The sequence below is a fragment of the Triticum aestivum genome, chromosome 1B, assembly GCF_018294505.1.
Source record: "Triticum aestivum cultivar Chinese Spring chromosome 1B, IWGSC CS RefSeq v2.1, whole genome shotgun sequence".
NCBI classification, from domain to species: Eukaryota; Viridiplantae; Streptophyta; class Magnoliopsida; order Poales; family Poaceae; genus Triticum; species Triticum aestivum.
Window position 1 is genome coordinate 283895215 of NC_057795.1, and position 21303 is coordinate 283916517.

A 21303-nucleotide genomic window follows, 5' to 3' on the forward strand; every position below is an offset into this window, starting at 1 on the left:
CAATGCTTTCTCCTCCAATGGCGGCTTGGGTGATTTCATGTTCGTCAGCATGGACAGGAGTAACAATACCCCCGATCTCGAGAGGCAGTTTTGGACAAGAAAATAAGTAAGCATCTTCTTGATTCATCAACATCGTTGTCCAGCCTTCTTTTTTTTAGCATAGTACAGACACAAGCGCTCATGTACACGTGTATACACTCACCCTATGTACGCACACCCACACACCCTATCTCATGAGCACCTCCGAGAGACTGAGCCGGCATATCATCTTGAGATTTTACAAAGTCTCCTCACACTGAAAGCGTATCGCCGGAAATCCTGAATAAATCCAGGATAAATGCGAGCACCAGAACTCTGGTGGGCTGGGGATACCACTATCCACCTAACCATCCCAACCACAGGTTGGTTCACAGTTGTCCGGCCTTCTGACTAAATAATTTGGCTGTGTTGGTGATCCATGAAATACAAGGTTTGAGAATTACTAGGATCCATGGATAATGATAATAGCTGAGCAAAAATTAATTACAGAATCCATGGTGGATTTAATCTAATAGGTGGCAAAATTAATCTTAGCATTGCAAATTATGAAGTTAATTCTAGCTGTGCGCCATAAAGAGTCGTTTAAATAATTTTTCGGTGGCAAACTATGAAATATAGTACAATGCACGCAAATAACTTGGAAAAATCTTAACAAAAGTAATATACATAATTAAATCATGAAAGCAGGTCGACTAGTTTCGCACTCCATTGTTAAAAAGTTAAATGCAACCCGCGTTTTAAACAATCAAAACATGCATTATACATAAAGAGCCCAAGTTTTGTTTTCGCCCCGGCCCCGAAATCTTAGGACCGGCCCTGGGCACAAGATTAGTGTTGCATGATGAAAATGTAAACTATATGGTGGCAAGCAATTTTGCATTGATCCCTTGGTAATACAATGTGCGCTTTACTCAAAATCTGACCTCTCACGAGTCAATACATGGAAATGTAGCATATCTCGTACAAATGAAACTTTACACAACAATTTGTTCCGAAGTGTAAAACAAGCTACAACAGGTGTGTATTTTGTACAAAACTCGGACTTTGGACCACTAATTGTTCCAGTATGAACCTAGAGAACGCCCATGGTTTTACACCTACGGGTTCCCTTACCAATTTGACAAGCTGGCAACGTCCCCAAAGATCATTCATTCGCGCCCTGCATCAGCTCAAACCACTGCGCAGCAGAAAACAGCAGAGATATGAATCCAGCATCCATTTGTTAACTAAGTAATGAAATGAGCCAAAAATATGTGTTGCTCCATACCTGTCTGAGCAAATCGGCCAGTGTACGAGGAAGCGCTTCTATGTTCTTCAGCATAACATAGTAAGGGAACGGAAATGAGTCCATATATTTTCCCAAGATTAGTTTGTCTCCTTCATAGCACGCTTCCTGGAAAGAAAATGCCGTCAGAATTTAAACTACCTAAATTAATGGCTGTGCAAAATCATGTCAGTGAAAGTATTGAAGTACACACCAGTGAGTTCATAATGGATTCCTCATGACTATCTAGGAGTACATATGCAATCATTCTCCTTCTGTTTAGAACATTCCTGATACAGCGCCTCAAATTTTCCTGCTCCCATAGAGTGAACTTCAGCACTAAAACAATAAGCATTGTTTAATCCATAAGCAAATATGAAAGGAAAGTGCTTATACCTTTTCATGGAACTTTCCATCAGATATTACAAGTATGAGTTGCTGAAGTGGATTTTGCCCTGATGGCGTGCGCGACCTTGCCACAGCAGCATCAAGCATTGTATTCAGATGCATCAAGAGATCAGCAACTGGTTGATCCTCAATTTTGTTGTCTTGCTCAAAGGACAGACTAGAGATCATCTGCACAGAGAGAGAGAGAGAGAGAGAGAGAGAGAGAGAGAGAGAGACGTTAGTATTACTCCATTATAGTTGACAAAAGCACACGAGATGCCGTACCTTGACTCCAGCTTCTGCATTGAAGATCTGATCAAAATCATGCAAGACTTTAACGTTCCCTCTTTTCCCGAAACTTGCAACTGCGAACTGCCCAACCTCAAGTTGCGACATGGCCCGGCAAACTGTAACTAATGCTTCAATTGCAACTTTTCCACACTTGCCCTCGGACATGCTTCGTGAGTCATCGACAGCAATAACCACCTGGTAATTTCGTTTATTGGGTTTAGTTCGTCGCAACCATATCTTGTCCCTGCGAAACTGGCTTGCAATATATGGAATAACCTGACAGAAGACAAAATAATGTGTGTGTAAGTGCACATTCTTGAGAGGGACATCGAGAGAAAAGGAGGAGGAGCATGTCACTATGACTGACAAAGGGCAAAGAGAATACAAGTACCTTCTTCATGTTTATTCTCTTTCCGGTTCTGTAATCTCCTTGAAGCTTACTTGCAAGAGTTGGTTCCATGACAAGGCGCAATTGCTCTGCCAGTTCTTGGGATAATTTCATGGTTGCCAATTCGAGATTTCTCCAGTCCATGATAGTCCTTCCCGTTTCTTCATTAATTATGTCCAGATCCATCTGAGTAGCCATCTCCCTGTCACTTGTTAGGGCATCCAGCTGAACTACCCTGTCATCTGTCAGACGCTGCTTGAATGAAACAACATCTCCAGAAGTGTCAATTATTTCATCTTGAACCAAATCCTCAATGGATGCATCAGTCTGAATATCTCTTCTCTCCAATCTGTTGGCACTTTCGGACTTGTTGACGCGTGATTGTGAAGTTTGAAGATGGGGCATTTCAGGCTTGTTATCCCCGGGTATCCTCTCATCAGGTTGCTCCACTTGGGCACGGGTTTCATCATCTAACATGGGTTGCCTGACTTGCAGCTCGTCATTGATTTGATCAGCTGTCGCGTCACCCAATGCTTGTGAGGTGCTCTGCTCACCCTCAGGCACATAACGAAATTCAGTAGCACTCTCATCATCAATATGGTGTCCAGTTTCTGGTTGATGATCCTGGGTATCAGCTGAGACTCTTGCTCGTTCTTTCCAGTCTTCCAATGCGTCTCCAATGCTCCTGAAAGGATTTGTCTGCTTGATGTGTGATGGTGGAGCATCAGGCTGCAGCTCTGGCTTGGAGTTGGACAAATTTCTTGAACCTTCACCAGAGTTGGGCATAGAGATTTCCAGACTAGGCACTTGATTATTTGAAAAATCTACAGAAGGAGCAACTCCACTGCTCATGTCCATGCTGTTGGCCAAGTTTGCTTCAGATTCTTTGTTAGAGTCTGTTTCCAATTGGCTGGGTGTTATACCTTGTGAAGGATGTACAAGTGACTCGATTTTGTCCAACTGTTGCTTCTCCATGTTGTTTGGCTCCACATTTCTATCTTCATCATCATCCCCTTCATTATCAACCACATTGTCACCATCATGTGTGGGATCGTCTTCCTCCATATCTTCTGACCCAACTGCACCATCATCTTCTTGCTGCCCCTCTTCTGGGCCCATATCTTCGTTGTCAGGATTGTCAGCACCCATGTCATCGGCTTGTTCTGTGTCATCCATGTTGACATCCTCATCCTCTTTGTCCAGTTCAGTGAGTTCAGGTCCTGTTCGATCATCATATGCATCAGCTTTGTTCATTACATCATCAGTATTCTCATCAGCATCCTCACAAGCACTTGGTTCATCATCCATATCATTATTCTTGCCTTGCTCGTTATCATCTGTCTCCACGGTATCTGTCTCCATGGGACATTCGTCCTTAGCACGCAATTCCCTATCATTCTCATCTGCCCCCTTGGCTAATGAACCCGACTCATACTTCTCTTCAGACGTCTTAGAATCATCATCTTCGTTTTTGTCCCAGGATTTCTTCGCAACCATTTCACTGGCATCACCAGTGTCACCCATCTGACTATCCAAGTTGTCTTCATCCTCGCTGCCTGAGTCATTGCTTTCATTCTCAGAAACATCAGCTAATTCAGCAGCAAAATCTCCTTCCATTTCAATTGCTTGATCATCATCCTTAGGAGTTTGATCTCCCTTACACTGAGCATCCTGCTAAATATCAGCAGACTGGTTAGCTTCGCTAAAAAATCTAAGATTAAAACTATTGTTCAAACACACTAACCATTTCATTGGTGCCCTCAAGTTGTGATATATCATCTATTTTAGAGCTTGCACTCTCTTGACCTTCCCCCTCACCCATGCCAGTTCCAGTTCCTGTTGCATCCTTCTGTCCGTCTGAAGCATCTTCAGCTGTATCTTCGACGCAACCAAACCCCTCCGCACATAGATAAATAAAAAGATCCCCGAGTGCATGAGTCATTTCAGATGTCTGGAACCATTAGGGAAAAAAGGCAATGAGAAGGGGGGAGGGGGATCATTACAACCAAAACAGGGGAAAGGACAAGTACAAACTATACTAAACCAAAGACAAGCTTACTCTTCTGTGAGCTTCCAAAAGTTCAGAAAGTATGCCTTCGGCTGATGACAGGATCACACCCAGCAAAACACGAAGATGCATTAACTGTGCCTCTATTATAGAACACATCTCAGGTTTGTAGTCTACCAGTTTCCTCTGTTGGATAACAATACGGATCAGATGGCGAAGCAAAATAATCCACATGTATTGAAGGAGAAGGAACATACACTATAAGAAGACAAACAAAGGGCGAAGGAACATACCACTAAAACAGAAAGATTTTCACCAGCGTCACAGACATGGTCCATTTGAAGATTCATGACATACGAATGCAAAATATCTTTCCAGGAGGTAATATTCCCCTCTAACGAGGGTTCTTTAGTTTCATCAATGGATCTCCCAAGACCAGTGAGATGTCCTACAACACCGACAGCTAGTGCGAAGGTTTCCTTAAAAGCTTCTGCATATGCATCTTCAGGCTTTTGTTCATCAGAGAATAGTCCATGCTTGTCTTTAAGTTCTCTAGAGAAACTCTCTGTTGCTATCTTCCCCTACACAACATTGAGCATGCTTAAGAACCAAATGAAGAGATGGTAATTTCAAATAACTATATCCATACATGAGCAAGATATGAGTGCAACATCAGAACAAAACAGAAATCTTTTTCTGCATTTGGGAATGGCTATGGTAAAAAATGTGTACTGAAGTGCATAAAATAGGAAGACGTCTAGTAGTAACATTTCTGCAGGACCTACACCTCTTAGGCATACTAGAGGAAAAATAATAAGCATATCACCAGTACAGCAATCAAAACATCAAGCATCCTTTGCATTACACCTCTTAAGCATACTACTAGAGGAAACAACAATAAGCATATCACCAGTACAGCACTCAAAACATCAAAGCATCCTTTGCATTAGTCAGCATTCATATAGGTAATTAACACAAACCTTGTCCAGTAACTCTTTGAAACGAGAGAGCAGAACTTTCTTCACAGATCTCAGTGCAACATCCTGGTGGGATAAAACCTGTATATCCTCTCTAAATGTGTTGACAAGCTGGCAATTCACAGCAACAAGTTGTTCCATCTCCATTGTAGCAAGAGGCATATTTTTGTGGGCACCAGCAAGGATATTGTTGGATCCAACTAAGAATTTGTCTAATAAATCCTGCAAAAAATAGAACAGAATTATTATGCACATACTGATAAGTTTAGCTAAGTTATAGTACTCAAAGGATATTCAGCTCAAGTTATTGGACCAAAAAGGCACATTGCAATGTCATCAACTTATTTGAAGCATGCATAAAAAACAGGGCATAAATTCTCAGATGACAACCAAAAGGAAACCCCCTAACTTTCCTGGTTTCAGTTAGCTCATATGCAGGCTGTAAGTGTCAAGAAACAAACAAATCTTACCTTGGATTCAGAAAATCTTGTAATAAACTTTTCCAAAAGAGTTGACATCGCGGCAACTTCTACTTCAAAGTTGTCACAAGAGGCATGATGAGAGCCTTTGAAGGTTTTGAGCAACAAGTTGGTGTCCGTGGCCATAGCTAGCATATTGTCAAAAAATTGCTACAAAAGAAGTGCAAAAGCACGTGTCAAACTAAATACATAGATTCCATACAACTAAAAAGCTTTAAGTACAGGAAATCATACCTTTTGCTGCCACATGGAAATTAGCAGTACATTTTGGCAGGATGATAGAGATCCGCTCTTCCCTACAAAAGGACAAGTCATAAGTTTCACTTACTTAAATATATACTCCCTCCGTCCCATAATGTAAGATGTTTTTGCAAGCTGTTTTAGCTTCCAAAAACGTCTTATATTATGGGACAGAGGGAGTAAATGGAAAAGAAAAGGCACAGATCTAGAGGTACCTCCTGAACCTAATAATAAGATCATATGCCGAAACTGGTTCAGCTGCTCAAATAGATCATAAGCAAGATGTCTTTGTTCACACAACGTAGTCAAAAGATGGTTCATAAAGGACGCAGCCTTATTAACCTGCAAAAGAGGCTCAAGCAGTCAAACCATAAACAAGAATTTGACAATGCATCATCTATGGCATCAAAACAACAAAACATAAAGGAACTAACCTCTACTAAGTCTAGATCTTTGTTAAATTTCAAGGAAATTTGCTTAAGTTGTTGCACCGTTGCCAAACATCTGAAGTACTGCTGATTTGCAAGCTTCCAGTTATTTGCGCCCAATAGGGTAGAATGAATAGAGCTAACATCTTCACACGCTTTTTGCGTGGTCACTTGTTGGAGTAAATGTGTTGTGTTGTATGACTGCTCCAAAAACAACGGGCTTGGTGCATCCAACTCGTTTCCCCACTAGAAGACATTAAGTTGTCAAGAGTCAATTTTGTAGGCAAAAATACAAGGGATACTACCAACAAGATATCCTTACAATAAATTAATTTCTTTTCAATTTCACACCACAGCATTCAACAGCCAAACAAAATATAGCAGAAGCAGAAAATTAGTTTTTGCCATTAACTGTACCTCATGACTCGTTGGCCTGTGCTTTGAGAGTCCACATTCCTCGAGTGTCTTGAACAAACTGGACAAAGCAGTTTTCTTCTGGTTCTTTTTACCATGCTTAAGTATAGAACCAAAATCAGCCGCATTACAAATCCTCTCAAGTGCATACCAAAAGAATTTCAATCTATCGTTGAGTTCAGTTTCATCTTGTTGGTGGTTCATATTGTGCACAACAGCATATACAGATTCTGTCAACAAAAAGAACAATGGCTTAACATCACACACACTAAATGAAAATTAAGGGACAAAACATGTGGGAAAAGAACAAGTTTCCACAGAGGGGTGGGGGGTTATAACCTTTCACGTTGGGAACTGCAGCAGCACTATCGTTTGCATGCAATAATGTTCGCAGTGACAGAGAAGCCTGGTTTTTCCACTTGTTGTACCACAAAAACCTGGAAGAAAGAGGGGAACCTAAGAATATGCAATGGTGCAGATTAAATAAATATATATGGTCCTTATGGGACAACCTTTCACCAAGTTTCTCCGTGTCAACAGGAAACTGTGATTCAGGTATCTCAGGATCAAGCCAACATGGAACTTTTCTTGCTGTAGCCTCTTCATTCAGCAGGGCAATAACAGGTTTCTTCAAAATATCCTATAAAAAAGTAAACTGCCCAATAAATATATTTTCCAAAATTGTTATTGAAGATAAGCACAAATGTCAGAACAGTGGAGCACTAAGCAATACACCCGCTATTCCTGGACGCAGGATGTATTAAGGCTTTGTTATAATATAAGCCTTTGGCCATTACTCCATTAATACATGTTTATATGATACAAATCAAAACTACAGTAGGTACTTTTGAAAACAGATCTGGTGATATCAATTTAATGTCTTCTCCAGTAGGTACTTCTCAATTAAGCCCTATAAACCGGAAAGGAGGTAATTAACAGTAATTGCAATGCATGCATGCATGAAGTACATGCATTGGTCAATTTTCTCTTAATCCTTGCATGCAATAATTTAATGCACCTTGAAATCTGAACATGTGATGGGGAACAATCAAATTGAGACTTATAAAACGGGAAACCTAAAATTTTGAGATAAGCCCTATAAACCAGAAAGGAGGGAGTATAAACTGTATAATAACAAAGTAATTCTTTTATGGAACAAATAAAGTAATTCCTGGTGTGAAAACCCTGTCTTCACAAAACCTAATATGCCCTACATGCGGAAAGAGAGGGAGTGGTAGTTTAGAAACACTATTATACATGATTGCTTCGATAATGGCAAAAAGATTTACGGAAGTGCTAATGACTTGCAGAAAAATGTTTCTGCTGTAATTACAACTAGAGATCATGCGAGCGGAAATTTCCAACTAGAAATGTAACTAAGTAATTCAATGGCAGTGTTATTTAATGGGCACAATAGGGTTGCAGAAGAAGCCCTATTCATAGTAACAGAACAAGCATAGCTGCCCTAGCAAAATAACCATAGTAAGCAATTAGTACATACATTGAACCGTTGCAGAAGCTTAAAAAATTTCTGCCTCGTCCTCTTGAAATTTTCAATCGAAGCAAGACTGTATGGATCTTGCTCCCATCGATAAAGCTTAACCTGATCTTTCAACTCCTTTTCAACTGATTCTTTACCGACCTCAATTTGCCGAAGAACACTGAGGAGCAAAAAAAATAAAATCTATTATAACCAACCATAAGAAATGAGCTAGGAATAACTTCACGTGACAAGAACTTACAGTGACAAGAACTGCATGTAGTAACCAAACACGTTGTACAGAATGTTCTGGATTTTCTTCACTGGAGTACTGCCGAGAGACAGAGAAGATAATAATATAGCAAGGCACATTTGCAGAATGAAGGGACCAGTTTGAAAAATATCAGAGATGCAAAAACAAGAAAAACCCAACAACTTCCATAAATAACACGAAATCAACTACACAGCAAACTCTAGACCTCACCTTGAATAAACACCCACACTAGCACCATCAGAAAATTCACCATGGAATGCAAGGAGGAGATGCAATCGTGTCTTGAATTCTCCAAGATTTGATGTTTGGACGAACTCCTCTATGCTGCATTTTGGATAAAGATAACATAAGAAAATATAGACACAACCATGAACAGTGAACAACTGTAGAAGCACTGAAGCATACCTCTTGATTATAGACAAATCATCATTCGTTGGAATGTCACAAGACTGAGAAAGCAATGCTCGCAGTGGAAACCATAGCTGCACAGGTCCAACAATATATTATGTTGAGCAAAACTGAAACTATTAATAAACTAAAATGGAATGTAAATTAAATACAAACTCACTTTTGCAGCATTAGTTTCATACTTTCCCTGGACTTCCTCAAGCAGGATAGGCCAACATTCTAACTCAAGCCTTTGCCATGAAGACAGAAGCATGAATATTGGTGGAAGATGATCTGTGGGGGAAAGAATTAGAGCAATTGAACAGCATAGCTTTGATTTGACAGAGGTTTGAGATGCTGGAAATGTTACAGCCATAATACAAAACCAATTATACGATTTTACCACAAAGACTTTACAGCATGCGAAGGGGTAAGCACAAGTAAATAAACAGTCCTACATTTTACAGTATAAGATTTTACCACCTGAACACAAAGGTGGGAGTCAGAAACTAGAATTCGTCTTGCTACTGAAGATTCAGCCTTTACCTTTAAGAAAGAACTTGGAGTCATTTTCCTGCAATGTTTGAGCTTTCCCAGCCAACAGTTGCAATCCAAGTAAGACCTGCAAGAATAAGGGGGCAGTAGACCAGGATAGCTTAGTATTGAGCTGCAAATTAGTATTATACATGCAATTTATTGGGTACCAAACCTTAGAAAGTGGAGCACTCAGGGGCATTGCCAAAAGGGAAGCGATTATCTCCAATATTTTCAGTAGACCTGGATGATCTGGCCACTCGTCTAAAAAGGTCCTAACTTTCTCTTGAAGTGCAGTTAGTGGCTCAACCATTTTGAATAAAACAGGAGGATTTGGGTCCTGCAAATATGCAAGTAGACTATATATAAGAAGGAGCGACTGGGTATCAAAGGTATAACTTGCAAGACTCGATACCTTGTAAGCATTATAACTATTGCTGCCTAGAGAGGCTGCACAGGTTCGCTGATATTCCAGACAAACACGGAGTAAATGCTCAGGCATGAGTTTCTCATCTAGTGTTGAAGAAGTCAATTCTGGCAGGCCTGGAAAATAATATCAAAAATCAGCAAAGTCCAGCATACATCACTATCTGAAATCATAGTCCATGTACATACCTTTCAGTATTCTTGCACCAAAATCGTACGAGTCTACAAAAGACTGAAGTTTCTGCTGATCACTAATTTGGAATTTTTCAGTCTGAAATAATTTCACCAAGAAAAAGATTAGTTAGCTATGAGAAAGTACATATTTATTATCCCATAAGCATTCATCTTATTTATTCCCTTGGCCTCCTATGTCAAAGAAATATCATCTAAAAGAAGGTCAGAAAGACAACAAGGAACAAAGGTCAAGAAAATTATCATCAACTCCCGTTCCCATGAACATCTATATAGGCATTCAAAGTTAACAGAAGATGCATCTTCTTTCCCATTTTACTATTTACCTTTCCGATAAGATCATGAGATCCAAACAATTGGTTATGTGTTAATATAATACATTTCAGAGCAGACTCTGGAACAAGATCCCATTTGTCTTCAACAGAACCATCATCTTCGTCACTTCTCTCCTGAAGAAAGCAAGAGTGTTCAATATAAAAATATAAAGTGAAAATACAAGCACTCGTAAGAAATACAGAACATTGAAATACCATAATTTTGAAAAACTCAAGCTCCAATTTTTCTTCATTATCTGGACCAGCATTGACATCAGAGTCTATATCTGAAAGTGAAGGCACATCTCCTTTAAAGATGTCATCTATATCGATGATACGGGACCTGAACTTGTAATACTGAGAATCGTCATTTTCCCTAGCCTTCACACTAGATTTCATATCGATCCACATGCTTTTAAAATAGTCAAAGATCTTCTTCAAAGACTGGAAAGAGAAACTGGTAAGAGACCACACATTATTTCAATTCGAGGTTTATTAACCATGACAATAGGAGTACATACCAGATAAGAAGTTTTATCCATGACAAGGGACTGACAGATACGGTACGTTGTCCGTACTAAAGAAACATGATGAAATGTTACTAGCATCTGCGAATGGGATCTCTGCAATCAGTACAGAAAACACTTACAAACAGCTCCATTGTCCAAATTCTTATAATCTACAGAAGCATAAAATTGAATAGGATAGAAGACAGTTCAATTCACTAACCACTTCATCTGCAACTTCGCCAACATTTAACTGACTTGACACACGAGACAGCTTCTCCAATATATCTACATCCTTGAACTCACTGTATTGAGTTTCCAATTGATCACCAATTGAATAATTTGTTAAATCTGGAACGCCCACTAATGTCATTCCAGCAACATGTCCATTGGGAAACTGCATAAAAGTAAAAATTGCACCCTGCAGAATAGAAAGTGATAACGGTACAGCCGTCAGCATCATATATTCATCGAGTGTGTTCCTATTAACATTAAGCAAGGACATTATATTGCTTCACAACATCTTCAAACAGATGTGAACTAATTTTTGGTGAAGGAACATATTTGACTATATGAAGAGCACTCTAGACAATATATTATAAAAGATTGTCCATGGAGGAAACCTACATATTTCAACTACAGCTGCAAACATATACATACCAGAACTTTTTCGATATCATCTTCTTTCACCTTCTTCAAATATTCTCTCTCAAGAGAACCAGATAGAGCAATTGCCAAGCCAAGTTTCATTTCGTATACGGCAACTTGCACTGGCTGAATCAAATCCACATATTCCCCATACTCTTCTGTCAGTCTCTTAATAAAGTTCCCTGATGTTATCTGTCATAGAATGATTGCAAGACCAATCAATTTTAACTACAGTTATGAGGAGTGGAAAAGAAGAATAAAAATAGCCCAACGGCTCCAGCTAAGACATTAAAATCAGTCCCAACAAATCTCACCTGCCAATTGCAGATTCTGTTAACCTCCAATTGTCCAGCACCTTTGCAGTTTAAATGACTTAACAGATCCTTGCAGTCAGACAACCGTCCCTCAAACTCACAGCATGCTGCAATCAAACTCTTATGTTTAGACTGTCGAGGTCGAAATACAACCTGCAAATAGTGTATGAGGATAAGTATGAATCTCGTCCATCCCGATTCATGCATGCATAGATTACATCAATAAAAAGAAGCACGTGCAACGCAAGATTGAATAATAATGTTGAGGGCTTGGCATGCTTCATCTTGTGCAATAGCCAATCGATCCGGACATTTAGAAAGCACCATAGCACCATATCACAGAGAAAACAATATACATTATACTCCCTCCGTTCCATAATGTAGCGCATATAGATTTTCTACAAAGTCAAACTTTATAAACTTTGACCAAGTTTATAGAGAAAACTATTTATATCTACAATACAATATGAAAGTATGTCTTGTGATGTATCTAAGCACATGTATTTGGTATTCTAGATGTATATGATTTTCTCTACAAACTTGGTCAAAGTTTATAAAGTTTGACTTTTAGTATATGCGCTACATTGTGGAACGGAGGGAGTACATGTTACTTCCGAAGAAAGGACATTCATCTAGCCGTGAAAGATGAATGCATGTTTACAATAGTGCATCCAATCCCTCACCAGTAAAGAATTAAGAAGTAAAAGAAAAACACTAGCAGCATGGTAGAATCAACAAGATACCGCAGGATCAACACTGTTCAAGAAATCGTTAACTGGTAGCTGCTCGGTCGGTTTAGGAGTAGCGATTACTCGGTGAATCAACCTATTAACTGGATTAATCGGTAGACCAATAATCGGTAGATTGAATAGACTTGCAAACATATATCTAGATTTTTTATGTATTATACCATACCCTCGTCCCAGCTATGTAGTATATTAAAACATGCTGTCGTACACATATGAAAAGCATAGAGAGGAGGTAAAATTATTAATCCTAGCTATTAAGGAGCTGAAGGGGTTATGGGCCAAAAATTTAAGCTTTGTGTGCCCACCTGTTAATGGGCTAGCGGGATTAATCGTCCTAACAACTGATTAATCGGTCTAACTGGCCAATTAATCGGCCTGGCAAGTCAACGCAATGAATAGGTGTTATTCGATTCGGCCACGCTATGAGTAGCGATTAACTGGCCCGTTAACTGATTAATCAGGTGAATTCTTGAACAGTATTCAAAAGAAGTATGAAACATCTAGAACTTAGAATTGAACTGCAAGCGCTGGGTGCTATGTGATTATAAGAACAGAACCTTTGACCGGAGATTCTTCTCTTCAGTTTTCAGCTCTTGCATTAACTTTTGATCATGACAATCTCCTGCTGAGTTAGAGCCCGCCAATTCTTCACATTCATGACGGACCTATTAGAAAGAAGATGTTTTCCTTGAGTAAAGGCGATGTCTTATGAAAGCCCTCTAGGTATATGATTTTACAAACAATCAAAATACAGTTTCAGCAATTAACAACATAGCAATGACCTTCTAGGAATGACTGATACAACATAGAAAGCAGGATTATATGAGCTCACAATACTTGCATTGCACCATACTGTATAGCACAAAACAGCTTGCAGGAGCTATGTGCCATAAACAAGAGAATTTTACCTTTCCCTTGAGATCTAGGAGTGAAATCTTCTCCAGAATCTGAGAATGCATAAAAGCAGATAGGAACGCAGGATCTGGATCGTATGAGCTCAACAATAACTGGAAACGCAACATCCCAATATATACCCAGGCAGCCCCAAGATGCAATAAAGAGTCTGCAAGCCCCAAAAGATAATTAAAAAATAAGTGAACGGCGTCTAAATGAATAATCAGAAACAACAAAGAGAGCAGAATTCAATATATTGTAGCAAGCCCTTCACGTTGAGACAGCCTGTTGCGGAAAAACGTGTATGAATGATTTGTAAACTGTAATGAGTGGTGCTGTGCCTAACTGTTCTTCGTAGTCGCTCTTTATCCTGTGCTAAACAGGATACTATCTCAACAACTGTACCAAAATGACACTGGGCATACACCACACAGTAAACATCAGGCCAGAAAGCAGCACATAATTGAGCTATCCATATGTATATTTCACTAAAAAAGCAAATACATGTACCATACCAGCAAGTTTAGACACGGTTGAGGCTGAATTGGTAAGCTTACATATATCACAAATCATTCATTCTAGTTCTAGAGATCCAAAAAGAACATACCACTCGAGTATGATGAGTACAACTCCAGAAGCAAGGACCCTATGAGTTTATTTGACCCTGAGAATGAAGCAAGCACTCCATGACTTGACGAAGATAACAGTGCACAAGCAGTAAGTAGGCATTCATCCTGCGATAGAGCAAGACATGTCAAGAAAAATGCAAGGCCACATAAGAAGATGTACTGCGATTATTAGTGACAATTGAAGGCGCCACATAAAAAGAAATTACAAAGACCTAATATGATGAAGTTCAATAATTACCCTGGGCTGGTCGATTATGTTCACATTACTCAGCATCTAGGATGAGATTTGATAATACACTAGCCTAAGAACTAAACCTACAATCATACTAACTTAAGTTGCTTGGAACACAGACAGGCATCGGTGTGAAAGGATTTGTTATTTGCCATTTAGGTGACTAGATTTTAACACCATGGACAGAAGTGTAAAGTGACAATCATTCAGTTTTTACTTGTTTGCCCTTATTAACTACCCATCTTTCGATCACCAGTACCAATAAGCGTTTAATATGCACATCTGGTGAAAAACTTGTCCTTGGAAAACATATCGTTAAGTATTTACTGTTAAGTATATATGTTGTGTTTGTCTTGTACAGGCCCAGGCCCATAGTCTAGAGTGAGGTATGTTGTGTTTGTCTTGTACAGGCCCAGGCCCATAGTCTAGAGTGAGGCCCAGGCCCATGTAACCTTGTATATCTCTCTCTCCTCAATACAGAAAACTGTTCGGTCATTCTCTCTTCCTCACGTTCTCTAACATGGTATCAGACCAGGACCAAACCCTAGTCCCTCTTCCAGCCGCCACCCATGAAATCGCCGCCGGTGAGGTGATTCAGGCGGATCTGTCTGGTGAGGAGACATCCACATCGCTGCCCCATCCCATCTTCGTCATCAACCTGTAGGAGCTGCTCTCCAGCAGCTCCTCTGTGTGTCCTCACAGCTACTCTGTGAGAATACTTCCCCTGCTCTCCAGCAGCCATCTCCAGCAAGCTCTTGGTGCCTTCCCTGCTCTACAGCAAGCTCCAGGCGTTCCCCCTCCTATATAGCAAGATCCAGCAAGCTCCTCCTTCTATCCAGTGAGATCCAGCAAGCAGCAGCCAGCCTAGTGGGTTGCTGCTCCTGTTTGTGGCTGTCTGCTGCTCATCTCTTGTTGCTGCCTGCAGCTGCTATCAAATTGGGTGTTTCCAGCTGCTGGCCGCTCACCACTATGGCAAGAAATGATTTCGGATTTGGTTCTTTGATCATAGATATCAAGCTTGATGGTTCAAACTACAGGGAATGGGCATTTTCTGCCCGGACTGTCTTGAGGACGGCTGGTTTTGTTTCTCATCTGACAGATGATCCACCTAGTCCAAATGATGATGCAGCAAGGAAGTCTTGGCAAAAGATCGATGATCGTGTGAGGGGAGTTTTAATTCTGGGTGTTGAACCCTCACTCCGAATGAGTCTTGAGCATCACACTTCAGCTAAAGAGATATGGAAGTACTTTGAGCAGCGCTACCTTCAGCCCAGCAGTGCACTTCATTTCTCCTTGTTGCAGAATTTACACAACACTCGGCAGCCAGAAGACATGTCCATAGAAGAGTACTATGGAGCTTTCACTCGCATCACTGGGCAGCTAGGTTCCATGGTTCCAAAGGGTAATTCTGGTTGTGAGTCATGTGCAGCGAAGGAAAAGTACGACCATCAAACTCTCATGTTTCAGTTTGTGATGGGTCTCAAGCCAGACTTTGAGAACATTCGCACTCATTGCTTGGTCGTACGACTCCTCCCACCTTGACAGAGGCACTTGCTAGCTTGATCGCTGAGGAGACTCGTCTCCGTTCTCTTGGGACTACTTCTGCGCAGACTCTACACACTAGTGTTCTGGCTTTTCCTCGGCGGCCAGGTGCCTCCAAGGGCACACCTTCAGCTGTCATCTGCTCGTTCTGCAAGAAGGCAGGACACCATAGAGATGGTTGTTTCAAGCTTCATCCAGAGCTGTTAGCTGAGTTTCAGGCTAGACGGGCCCTCAATCAGCAGCTTCGTGCACCCCAGGCTCCTTATCAGCAGCAAGCGAGGGGTGCTTCTGCATCTGTTCTCTCTCAGCCCGCCGTTGCTGCAACCCAGCCTTGGGTTCTGGACTCTGGAGCTTCTTTCCATGTGACCTCTGATCGCTCTCAGCTTGTGTCTTGCCAGCCAGTGCGGGATGGTGCCTCTGTTCAGACTGCTGATGGTACACCTTGTTCTATTACTCATCAGGGTTCTCTTTGCACATCCAAGTTTTCTGTTCCTGCCATCTCCTTTGCTCCAGAGCTGTCCATGAATCTTATGTCTGTTGGCCAGCTTGCTGATATGAACTACTTTGTTGGTTTTGATGACTCATTTTGTTATGTGCAGGACCGTCAGAGCAAGAGGGTCATTGGAACTGGCCATCGCCGTAGAGGATCCACATCCCTCTACATCCTTGACACCTTACACCTTCCTTCAGCTTCCACCACATCCGCGTTCCGGATGGTTGCATCAACATCGAGATCCACTTCGTCGTTTTCTTTTGCCCAGTGGCACCATCGCTTAGGTCACTTGTGTGGTTCTCATTTATCTACCCTTGTTCGGCAAGGTGTTTTGGGTCATGTTTCCATGATGCTGGTTTTCACTGTAAGGGTTGTAAGCTAGGGAAACAAATACAGCTTCCATACTCTTCCAGCACTACTCATTCTAGTCATCCTTTTGATTTAGTGCACTCTGATGTATGGGGTCCTTCCCCCTTTGTTTCAAAAGGTGGCCACAAACATTATGTCATATTTGTTGATGATCACTCTCGACATACTTGGGTCTATTTTATGAAGCATCGTTCTGAGTTGTTTTCTATATATAAGGCTTTTGTACATATGGTCCATACTCAGTTTTCCAGTGATGTTCGTGTTTTTCGTTCTGACTCCGGGGGGGAGTATCTATCTATTGCTTTTTGTGAGTTTCTCTCATCTGAGGGTACTCTCCCTCAGTTTTCATGCCCTGGTGCCCATGCTCAGAATGGTGTTGCTGAGCGTAAGCATCGCCATATTGTTGAGACAGCTCGTACCCTTCTGATTTCTTCCTTTGTCCCCACTCATTTTTGGGGTGAAGCTATCTCAACTGCTGTTTATCTTATCAATCTCCAACCTTCTACTCGCCTTGAGGGCAAGTGTCCTGGTGAGGTTTTGTTTGGTTCTCCTCCCACGTATGACCACCTCCGTGTCTTTGGTTGTACTTGTTATGTTCTTTTAGCACCTCGTGAGCGTACCAAGTTGACTGCTCAGTCTGCTGAGTGTGTCTTCCTTGGATATAGTCTTGAACATAAGGGCTACCGTTGCTATGATTCTTCTGCTCGCCGCATTCGCTTTTCTCGCGATGTCACTTTTGTTGAGGATCAACCCTTCTTCTATTCCCCTTCCACTAAACCATCATCCTCAACTTCTTTAGAGTCTACCTCGTTTCTTTCACTTCCACCTATCTTTTTAGATGAGTCCATAGCTGAACAACCTTCCTCTGTCCTAACATCAGAACCATCTCCACCACATGTTTCATCTCCTTCCTCACCAGCTCCTTTCTCTCTTCCACTAGCTCCACCTCTAGATAGTCTTCCTTTCCATTACACTCGTCGTTATTCTACTCCTCCAGCCAGTACTTTCCATTACACTCGTCGTTCTAAAGTTCCATGTGACACGCAGTCATCTATGCCTTTGTCTTCTACTCCTCCAGCCAGTACTACTGATCCTTGCACTGACGGCTCTTCTCTAGCAACGCGATACAAGGACTTGTATGCAGGGGTTGTTTCTGAGCCTAGTACCTATCAGGAGGCAGTTGTGTCACCTGAGTGGCAACTGGCTATGTCTGAGGAGCTTGCAGCCTTAGAGCGTACTGGTACATGGGATTTGGTACCATTACCTCCTCATTCAGTCCCTATCACTTGCAAATGGGTGTATAAGGTTAAAACCAAGTCAAATGGTTCTGTGGAACGCTACAAGGCTCGCCTTGTTGCAAGAGGTTTTCAGCAGTCTCATGGGAAAGATTATGATGAGACGTTTGCTCCTGTTGCTCACATGACTTCAGTTCGAACTCTAATTGCTGTGGCTGCTACTCGGTCATGGAAAATTTACCACATGGATGTGAAGAATGCCTTCCTTCATGGTGATTTACATGAGGAGGTTTATATGCAGCCACCTCCAGGTATCAAGGTTCCATTAGGTCATGTTTGTCGTCTTCGAAAGGCTCTTTATGGGCTTAAGCAAGCCCCTCGTGCCTGGTTTGAGCGGTTCAGTTCTGTGATTCAAGCTGCCGGTTTTTATCCTAGCGAACATGACCCTGCACTCTTCATTCATACATCTGAGCATGGCCGTACATTGCTTCTACTTTATGTAGATGACATGTTGATCACTGGAGATGATGTTGGGTATATTGATTTTGTTAAGAAAAAATTGAGTGAACAATTTAAGATGTCAGATTTGGGGTCTCTCAGCTATTTTCTCGGGATTGAGGTTGAGCACACCGATGATGGTTACTATATCTCCCAGCAAAAGTACACTCAGGATTTGATTCTTCGCTCAGGTCTCACTGACACGCGCATTGCTGCTACACCTATGGAGCTTCATCTGCAGTTGCGTCCTACTGATGGCACTCCTCTTGAGGATCCCTCTCGCTACCGTCACACCGTCGGCAGTCTAGTGTACCTCACAGTGACCAGACCTGACATCGCACATGCAGTCCATATTCTCAGTCAATTTGTCTGTGCTCCCACCTAAGTTCATCATGGTCACCTATTCCGAGTCCTTAGGTATTTAAGGGGAACTACATCTCGCCGCTTGTTCTATGCTAATTCCAGTCAGCTCCAGCTTCATGCTTACTCTGATTCCACTTGGGCGAGTGATCCTATTGATCGTCGCTCGGTCACTGGCTATTGCATATTTCTTGGTACATCTCTCATTGCATGGAAATCAAAGAAGCAAACTGCCGTGTCTCGCTCCAGCGCCGAGGCAGAGCTTAGGGCTCTCTCTACTACTACAGCAGAGATTGTATGGCTTCGCTGGCTATTGGATGATCTTGGTGTCTTATGTCATACACCAACACCTCTTCTTTGTGACAGCACTGCTGCTATTCAGATTGCTAATGACCCAGTCAAGCATGAGTTGACCAAACACATTGGTGTGGATGCATTTTTCACTCGATCTCATTGTCAACAATCCACTGTTAAGCTACAATATGTCCCATCAGAGCTTCAAGTCGCAGATTTCTTCACCAAGGCACAAACTAGAGATCAGCATAGGTTTCACACTCTCAAACTTGGTGTATCAGATGCTCCTGACCCACCTTAAGTTTGAAGGGGGGGTGTTAAGTATATATGTTGTGTTTGTCTTGTACAGGCCCAGGCCCATAGTCTAGAGTGAGGTATGTTGTGTTTGTCTTGTACAGGCCCAGGCCCATGTAACCTTGTATATCTCTCTCTCCTCCTCAATACAGTAAACTGTTCGGTCATTCTCTCTTCCTCACGTTCTCTAACATTTACAACAAAAGCTTCCAGTGATGACATATATTTGGACTGAGATAATATTTGTTAGATTTCTATGCTAAAATACAACCTGCGGTTCAGGTTTCAAGCATGAAAGCTGGTAATCACAGTAAAAAAACAATTGTGTACAGGAATTCAAGGTCACCATATTCATTATGAAGTAGTGTGCCCACAAATTTTCCAAACAGAAATTAATAAATTTCAATAGTAGCTTAAAATCTAAACCATAAAATGTCCCACATAAACGCTGGCGGAGTCTCTGGCATAGAAAATGCGCTTCTGCATGTAAGCTAAAATGACGGCTCTGATTAGAATTAAAAAAATGTAAATAAAGTACATGCAACTCGCAAGTAATGTGGCACACGAGACTTTAAACAACATCACAAGGATGATACACAAACCTCCAGATGATGTTCGGATTGTTGAAACAGGATGTGCTCTAATTGGCTGTACTCTTCTGGCTTGAAATGCTTCTTATGGGCAAATATGATCTGCAACAGATTGTCAGAAGAGACAACTAAAAGGGGTGGTTGCAAACCAAACAGATATAGATAGAAGTTACCTGTTTGAAGAGCGAATCAGCAGCAGAATAGAGACCACCAACTAAGCTTCCCGCATACGAGACATCTTCCCAGAGACTTCTAGATGACATTCTAAGCATTAAACTGTTCTTCCGATAATCCATCACACATAAATCACCTCGGCTGCAGAAACAGACAAACAATAAGAATATTGTCATCCTGTAAGCATGTACAATGGGGTGTTGTCAGCCTTCTCTTACAGATGCCACGTAGGATAACTGCTAAGTTGGAAGAGAGAAAATAAAAAAGGGGTGTCTTTACTAAGAGATGACCTCTTAGCACTTAAGCTAAGACATTTTTCTCCATTGTACCACTACCAGATGTTATCTCTTAGTTACATGTTTCCGTATTTAATTTTGACGATCACCACATAATTCTAGGCGCATGCACAAAGTAACTGCAACAGATAACACTAAAGAGATAAACCATTGTATAATGTGCTTTTATTGTCATATCTAGATGAAGACATGGAGGCTTGAACAGAGGACTGCCTTCTCAACCACTTTACATGCCCTTAAGGTCCAAATATCAGCATAATACCTCCAAGAAGTAGCACATAAATGAGAAACAAGGCAAAAGCACTATGCCCCCACAATTGCTTCTAGCAGGAAGGAAAAGGAAGGAGATGACATACATAATAGTATTGATGGCGTCCATTTTTGTCAGGTGTGCTAGATCAGAGGTTTCATCGTGTGTAAGAGGGAACATGGCCTGAAAATGAATCAAATCGTGAGGAAAAAATCATGGCTGTCTTAAAATACTTACGGAGGTGTATGTAAAATCTAAGAGAAAAACCTTTGGACTTCCAGAGCAATAAGTCCACAGAGACGTGTGATAGTTGTACCATATTTCAAGAAGCGAGCTAGCAAATTTTGCATCGACTGCACAGCATTTAAGTGTCAACTTCAAGTTATAACCCAAAAAACAGCCACATAACTGATA

General features: G+C 41.2%; 1 protein-coding gene across 2 annotated transcripts in view; it reads right to left on the minus strand.

The window, feature by feature from the left end:
• Nucleotides 1–898: 898 nt before the first annotated feature.
• The window catches only part of LOC123119599 (midasin), a 38266-nt gene continuing 17861 nt past the window's right edge, over nucleotides 899–21303 (minus strand). Inside the window, exons 28-66 of one of the 2 annotated variants that reach the window (XM_044539471.1) lie at nucleotides 21157–21242; nucleotides 20996–21072; nucleotides 20343–20484; nucleotides 20182–20271; nucleotides 14241–14367; nucleotides 13648–13802; nucleotides 13297–13404; nucleotides 11991–12143; nucleotides 11689–11868; nucleotides 11252–11449; nucleotides 11044–11145; nucleotides 10739–10966; nucleotides 10535–10657; nucleotides 10206–10287; nucleotides 10006–10133; nucleotides 9766–9930; nucleotides 9603–9678; nucleotides 9238–9350; nucleotides 9075–9151; nucleotides 8880–8993; nucleotides 8658–8726; nucleotides 8417–8576; nucleotides 7428–7555; nucleotides 7255–7352; nucleotides 6919–7145; nucleotides 6508–6747; nucleotides 6289–6415; nucleotides 6068–6129; nucleotides 5825–5983; nucleotides 5358–5576; nucleotides 4671–4958; nucleotides 4429–4563; nucleotides 4114–4320; nucleotides 2373–4040; nucleotides 1976–2257; nucleotides 1700–1879; nucleotides 1518–1616; nucleotides 1307–1432; nucleotides 899–1216 (exon numbers count right to left, since the gene is read on the minus strand). In XM_044539471.1, the coding sequence (XP_044395406.1) occupies nucleotides 1184–1216; nucleotides 1307–1432; nucleotides 1518–1616; nucleotides 1700–1879; nucleotides 1976–2257; nucleotides 2373–4040; nucleotides 4114–4320; nucleotides 4429–4563; nucleotides 4671–4958; nucleotides 5358–5576; nucleotides 5825–5983; nucleotides 6068–6129; nucleotides 6289–6415; nucleotides 6508–6747; nucleotides 6919–7145; nucleotides 7255–7352; nucleotides 7428–7555; nucleotides 8417–8576; nucleotides 8658–8726; nucleotides 8880–8993; nucleotides 9075–9151; nucleotides 9238–9350; nucleotides 9603–9678; nucleotides 9766–9930; nucleotides 10006–10133; nucleotides 10206–10287; nucleotides 10535–10657; nucleotides 10739–10966; nucleotides 11044–11145; nucleotides 11252–11449; nucleotides 11689–11868; nucleotides 11991–12143; nucleotides 13297–13404; nucleotides 13648–13802; nucleotides 14241–14367; nucleotides 20182–20271; nucleotides 20343–20484; nucleotides 20996–21072; nucleotides 21157–21242 (7031 nt within the window). In that variant the 3' untranslated portion in view covers nucleotides 899–1183. Of the gene's footprint in view, nucleotides 1217–1306; nucleotides 1433–1517; nucleotides 1617–1699; nucleotides 1880–1975; nucleotides 2258–2372; nucleotides 4044–4113; nucleotides 4321–4428; nucleotides 4564–4670; nucleotides 4959–5357; nucleotides 5577–5824; nucleotides 5984–6067; nucleotides 6130–6288; nucleotides 6416–6507; nucleotides 6748–6918; nucleotides 7146–7254; nucleotides 7353–7427; nucleotides 7556–8416; nucleotides 8577–8657; nucleotides 8727–8879; nucleotides 8994–9074; nucleotides 9152–9237; nucleotides 9351–9602; nucleotides 9679–9765; nucleotides 9931–10005; nucleotides 10134–10205; nucleotides 10288–10534; nucleotides 10658–10738; nucleotides 10967–11043; nucleotides 11146–11251; nucleotides 11450–11688; nucleotides 11869–11990; nucleotides 12144–13296; nucleotides 13405–13647; nucleotides 13803–14240; nucleotides 14368–20181; nucleotides 20272–20342; nucleotides 20485–20995; nucleotides 21073–21156; nucleotides 21243–21303 lie in introns of both variants that reach the window. The other variant, XM_044539466.1, reaches the window with a different exon arrangement.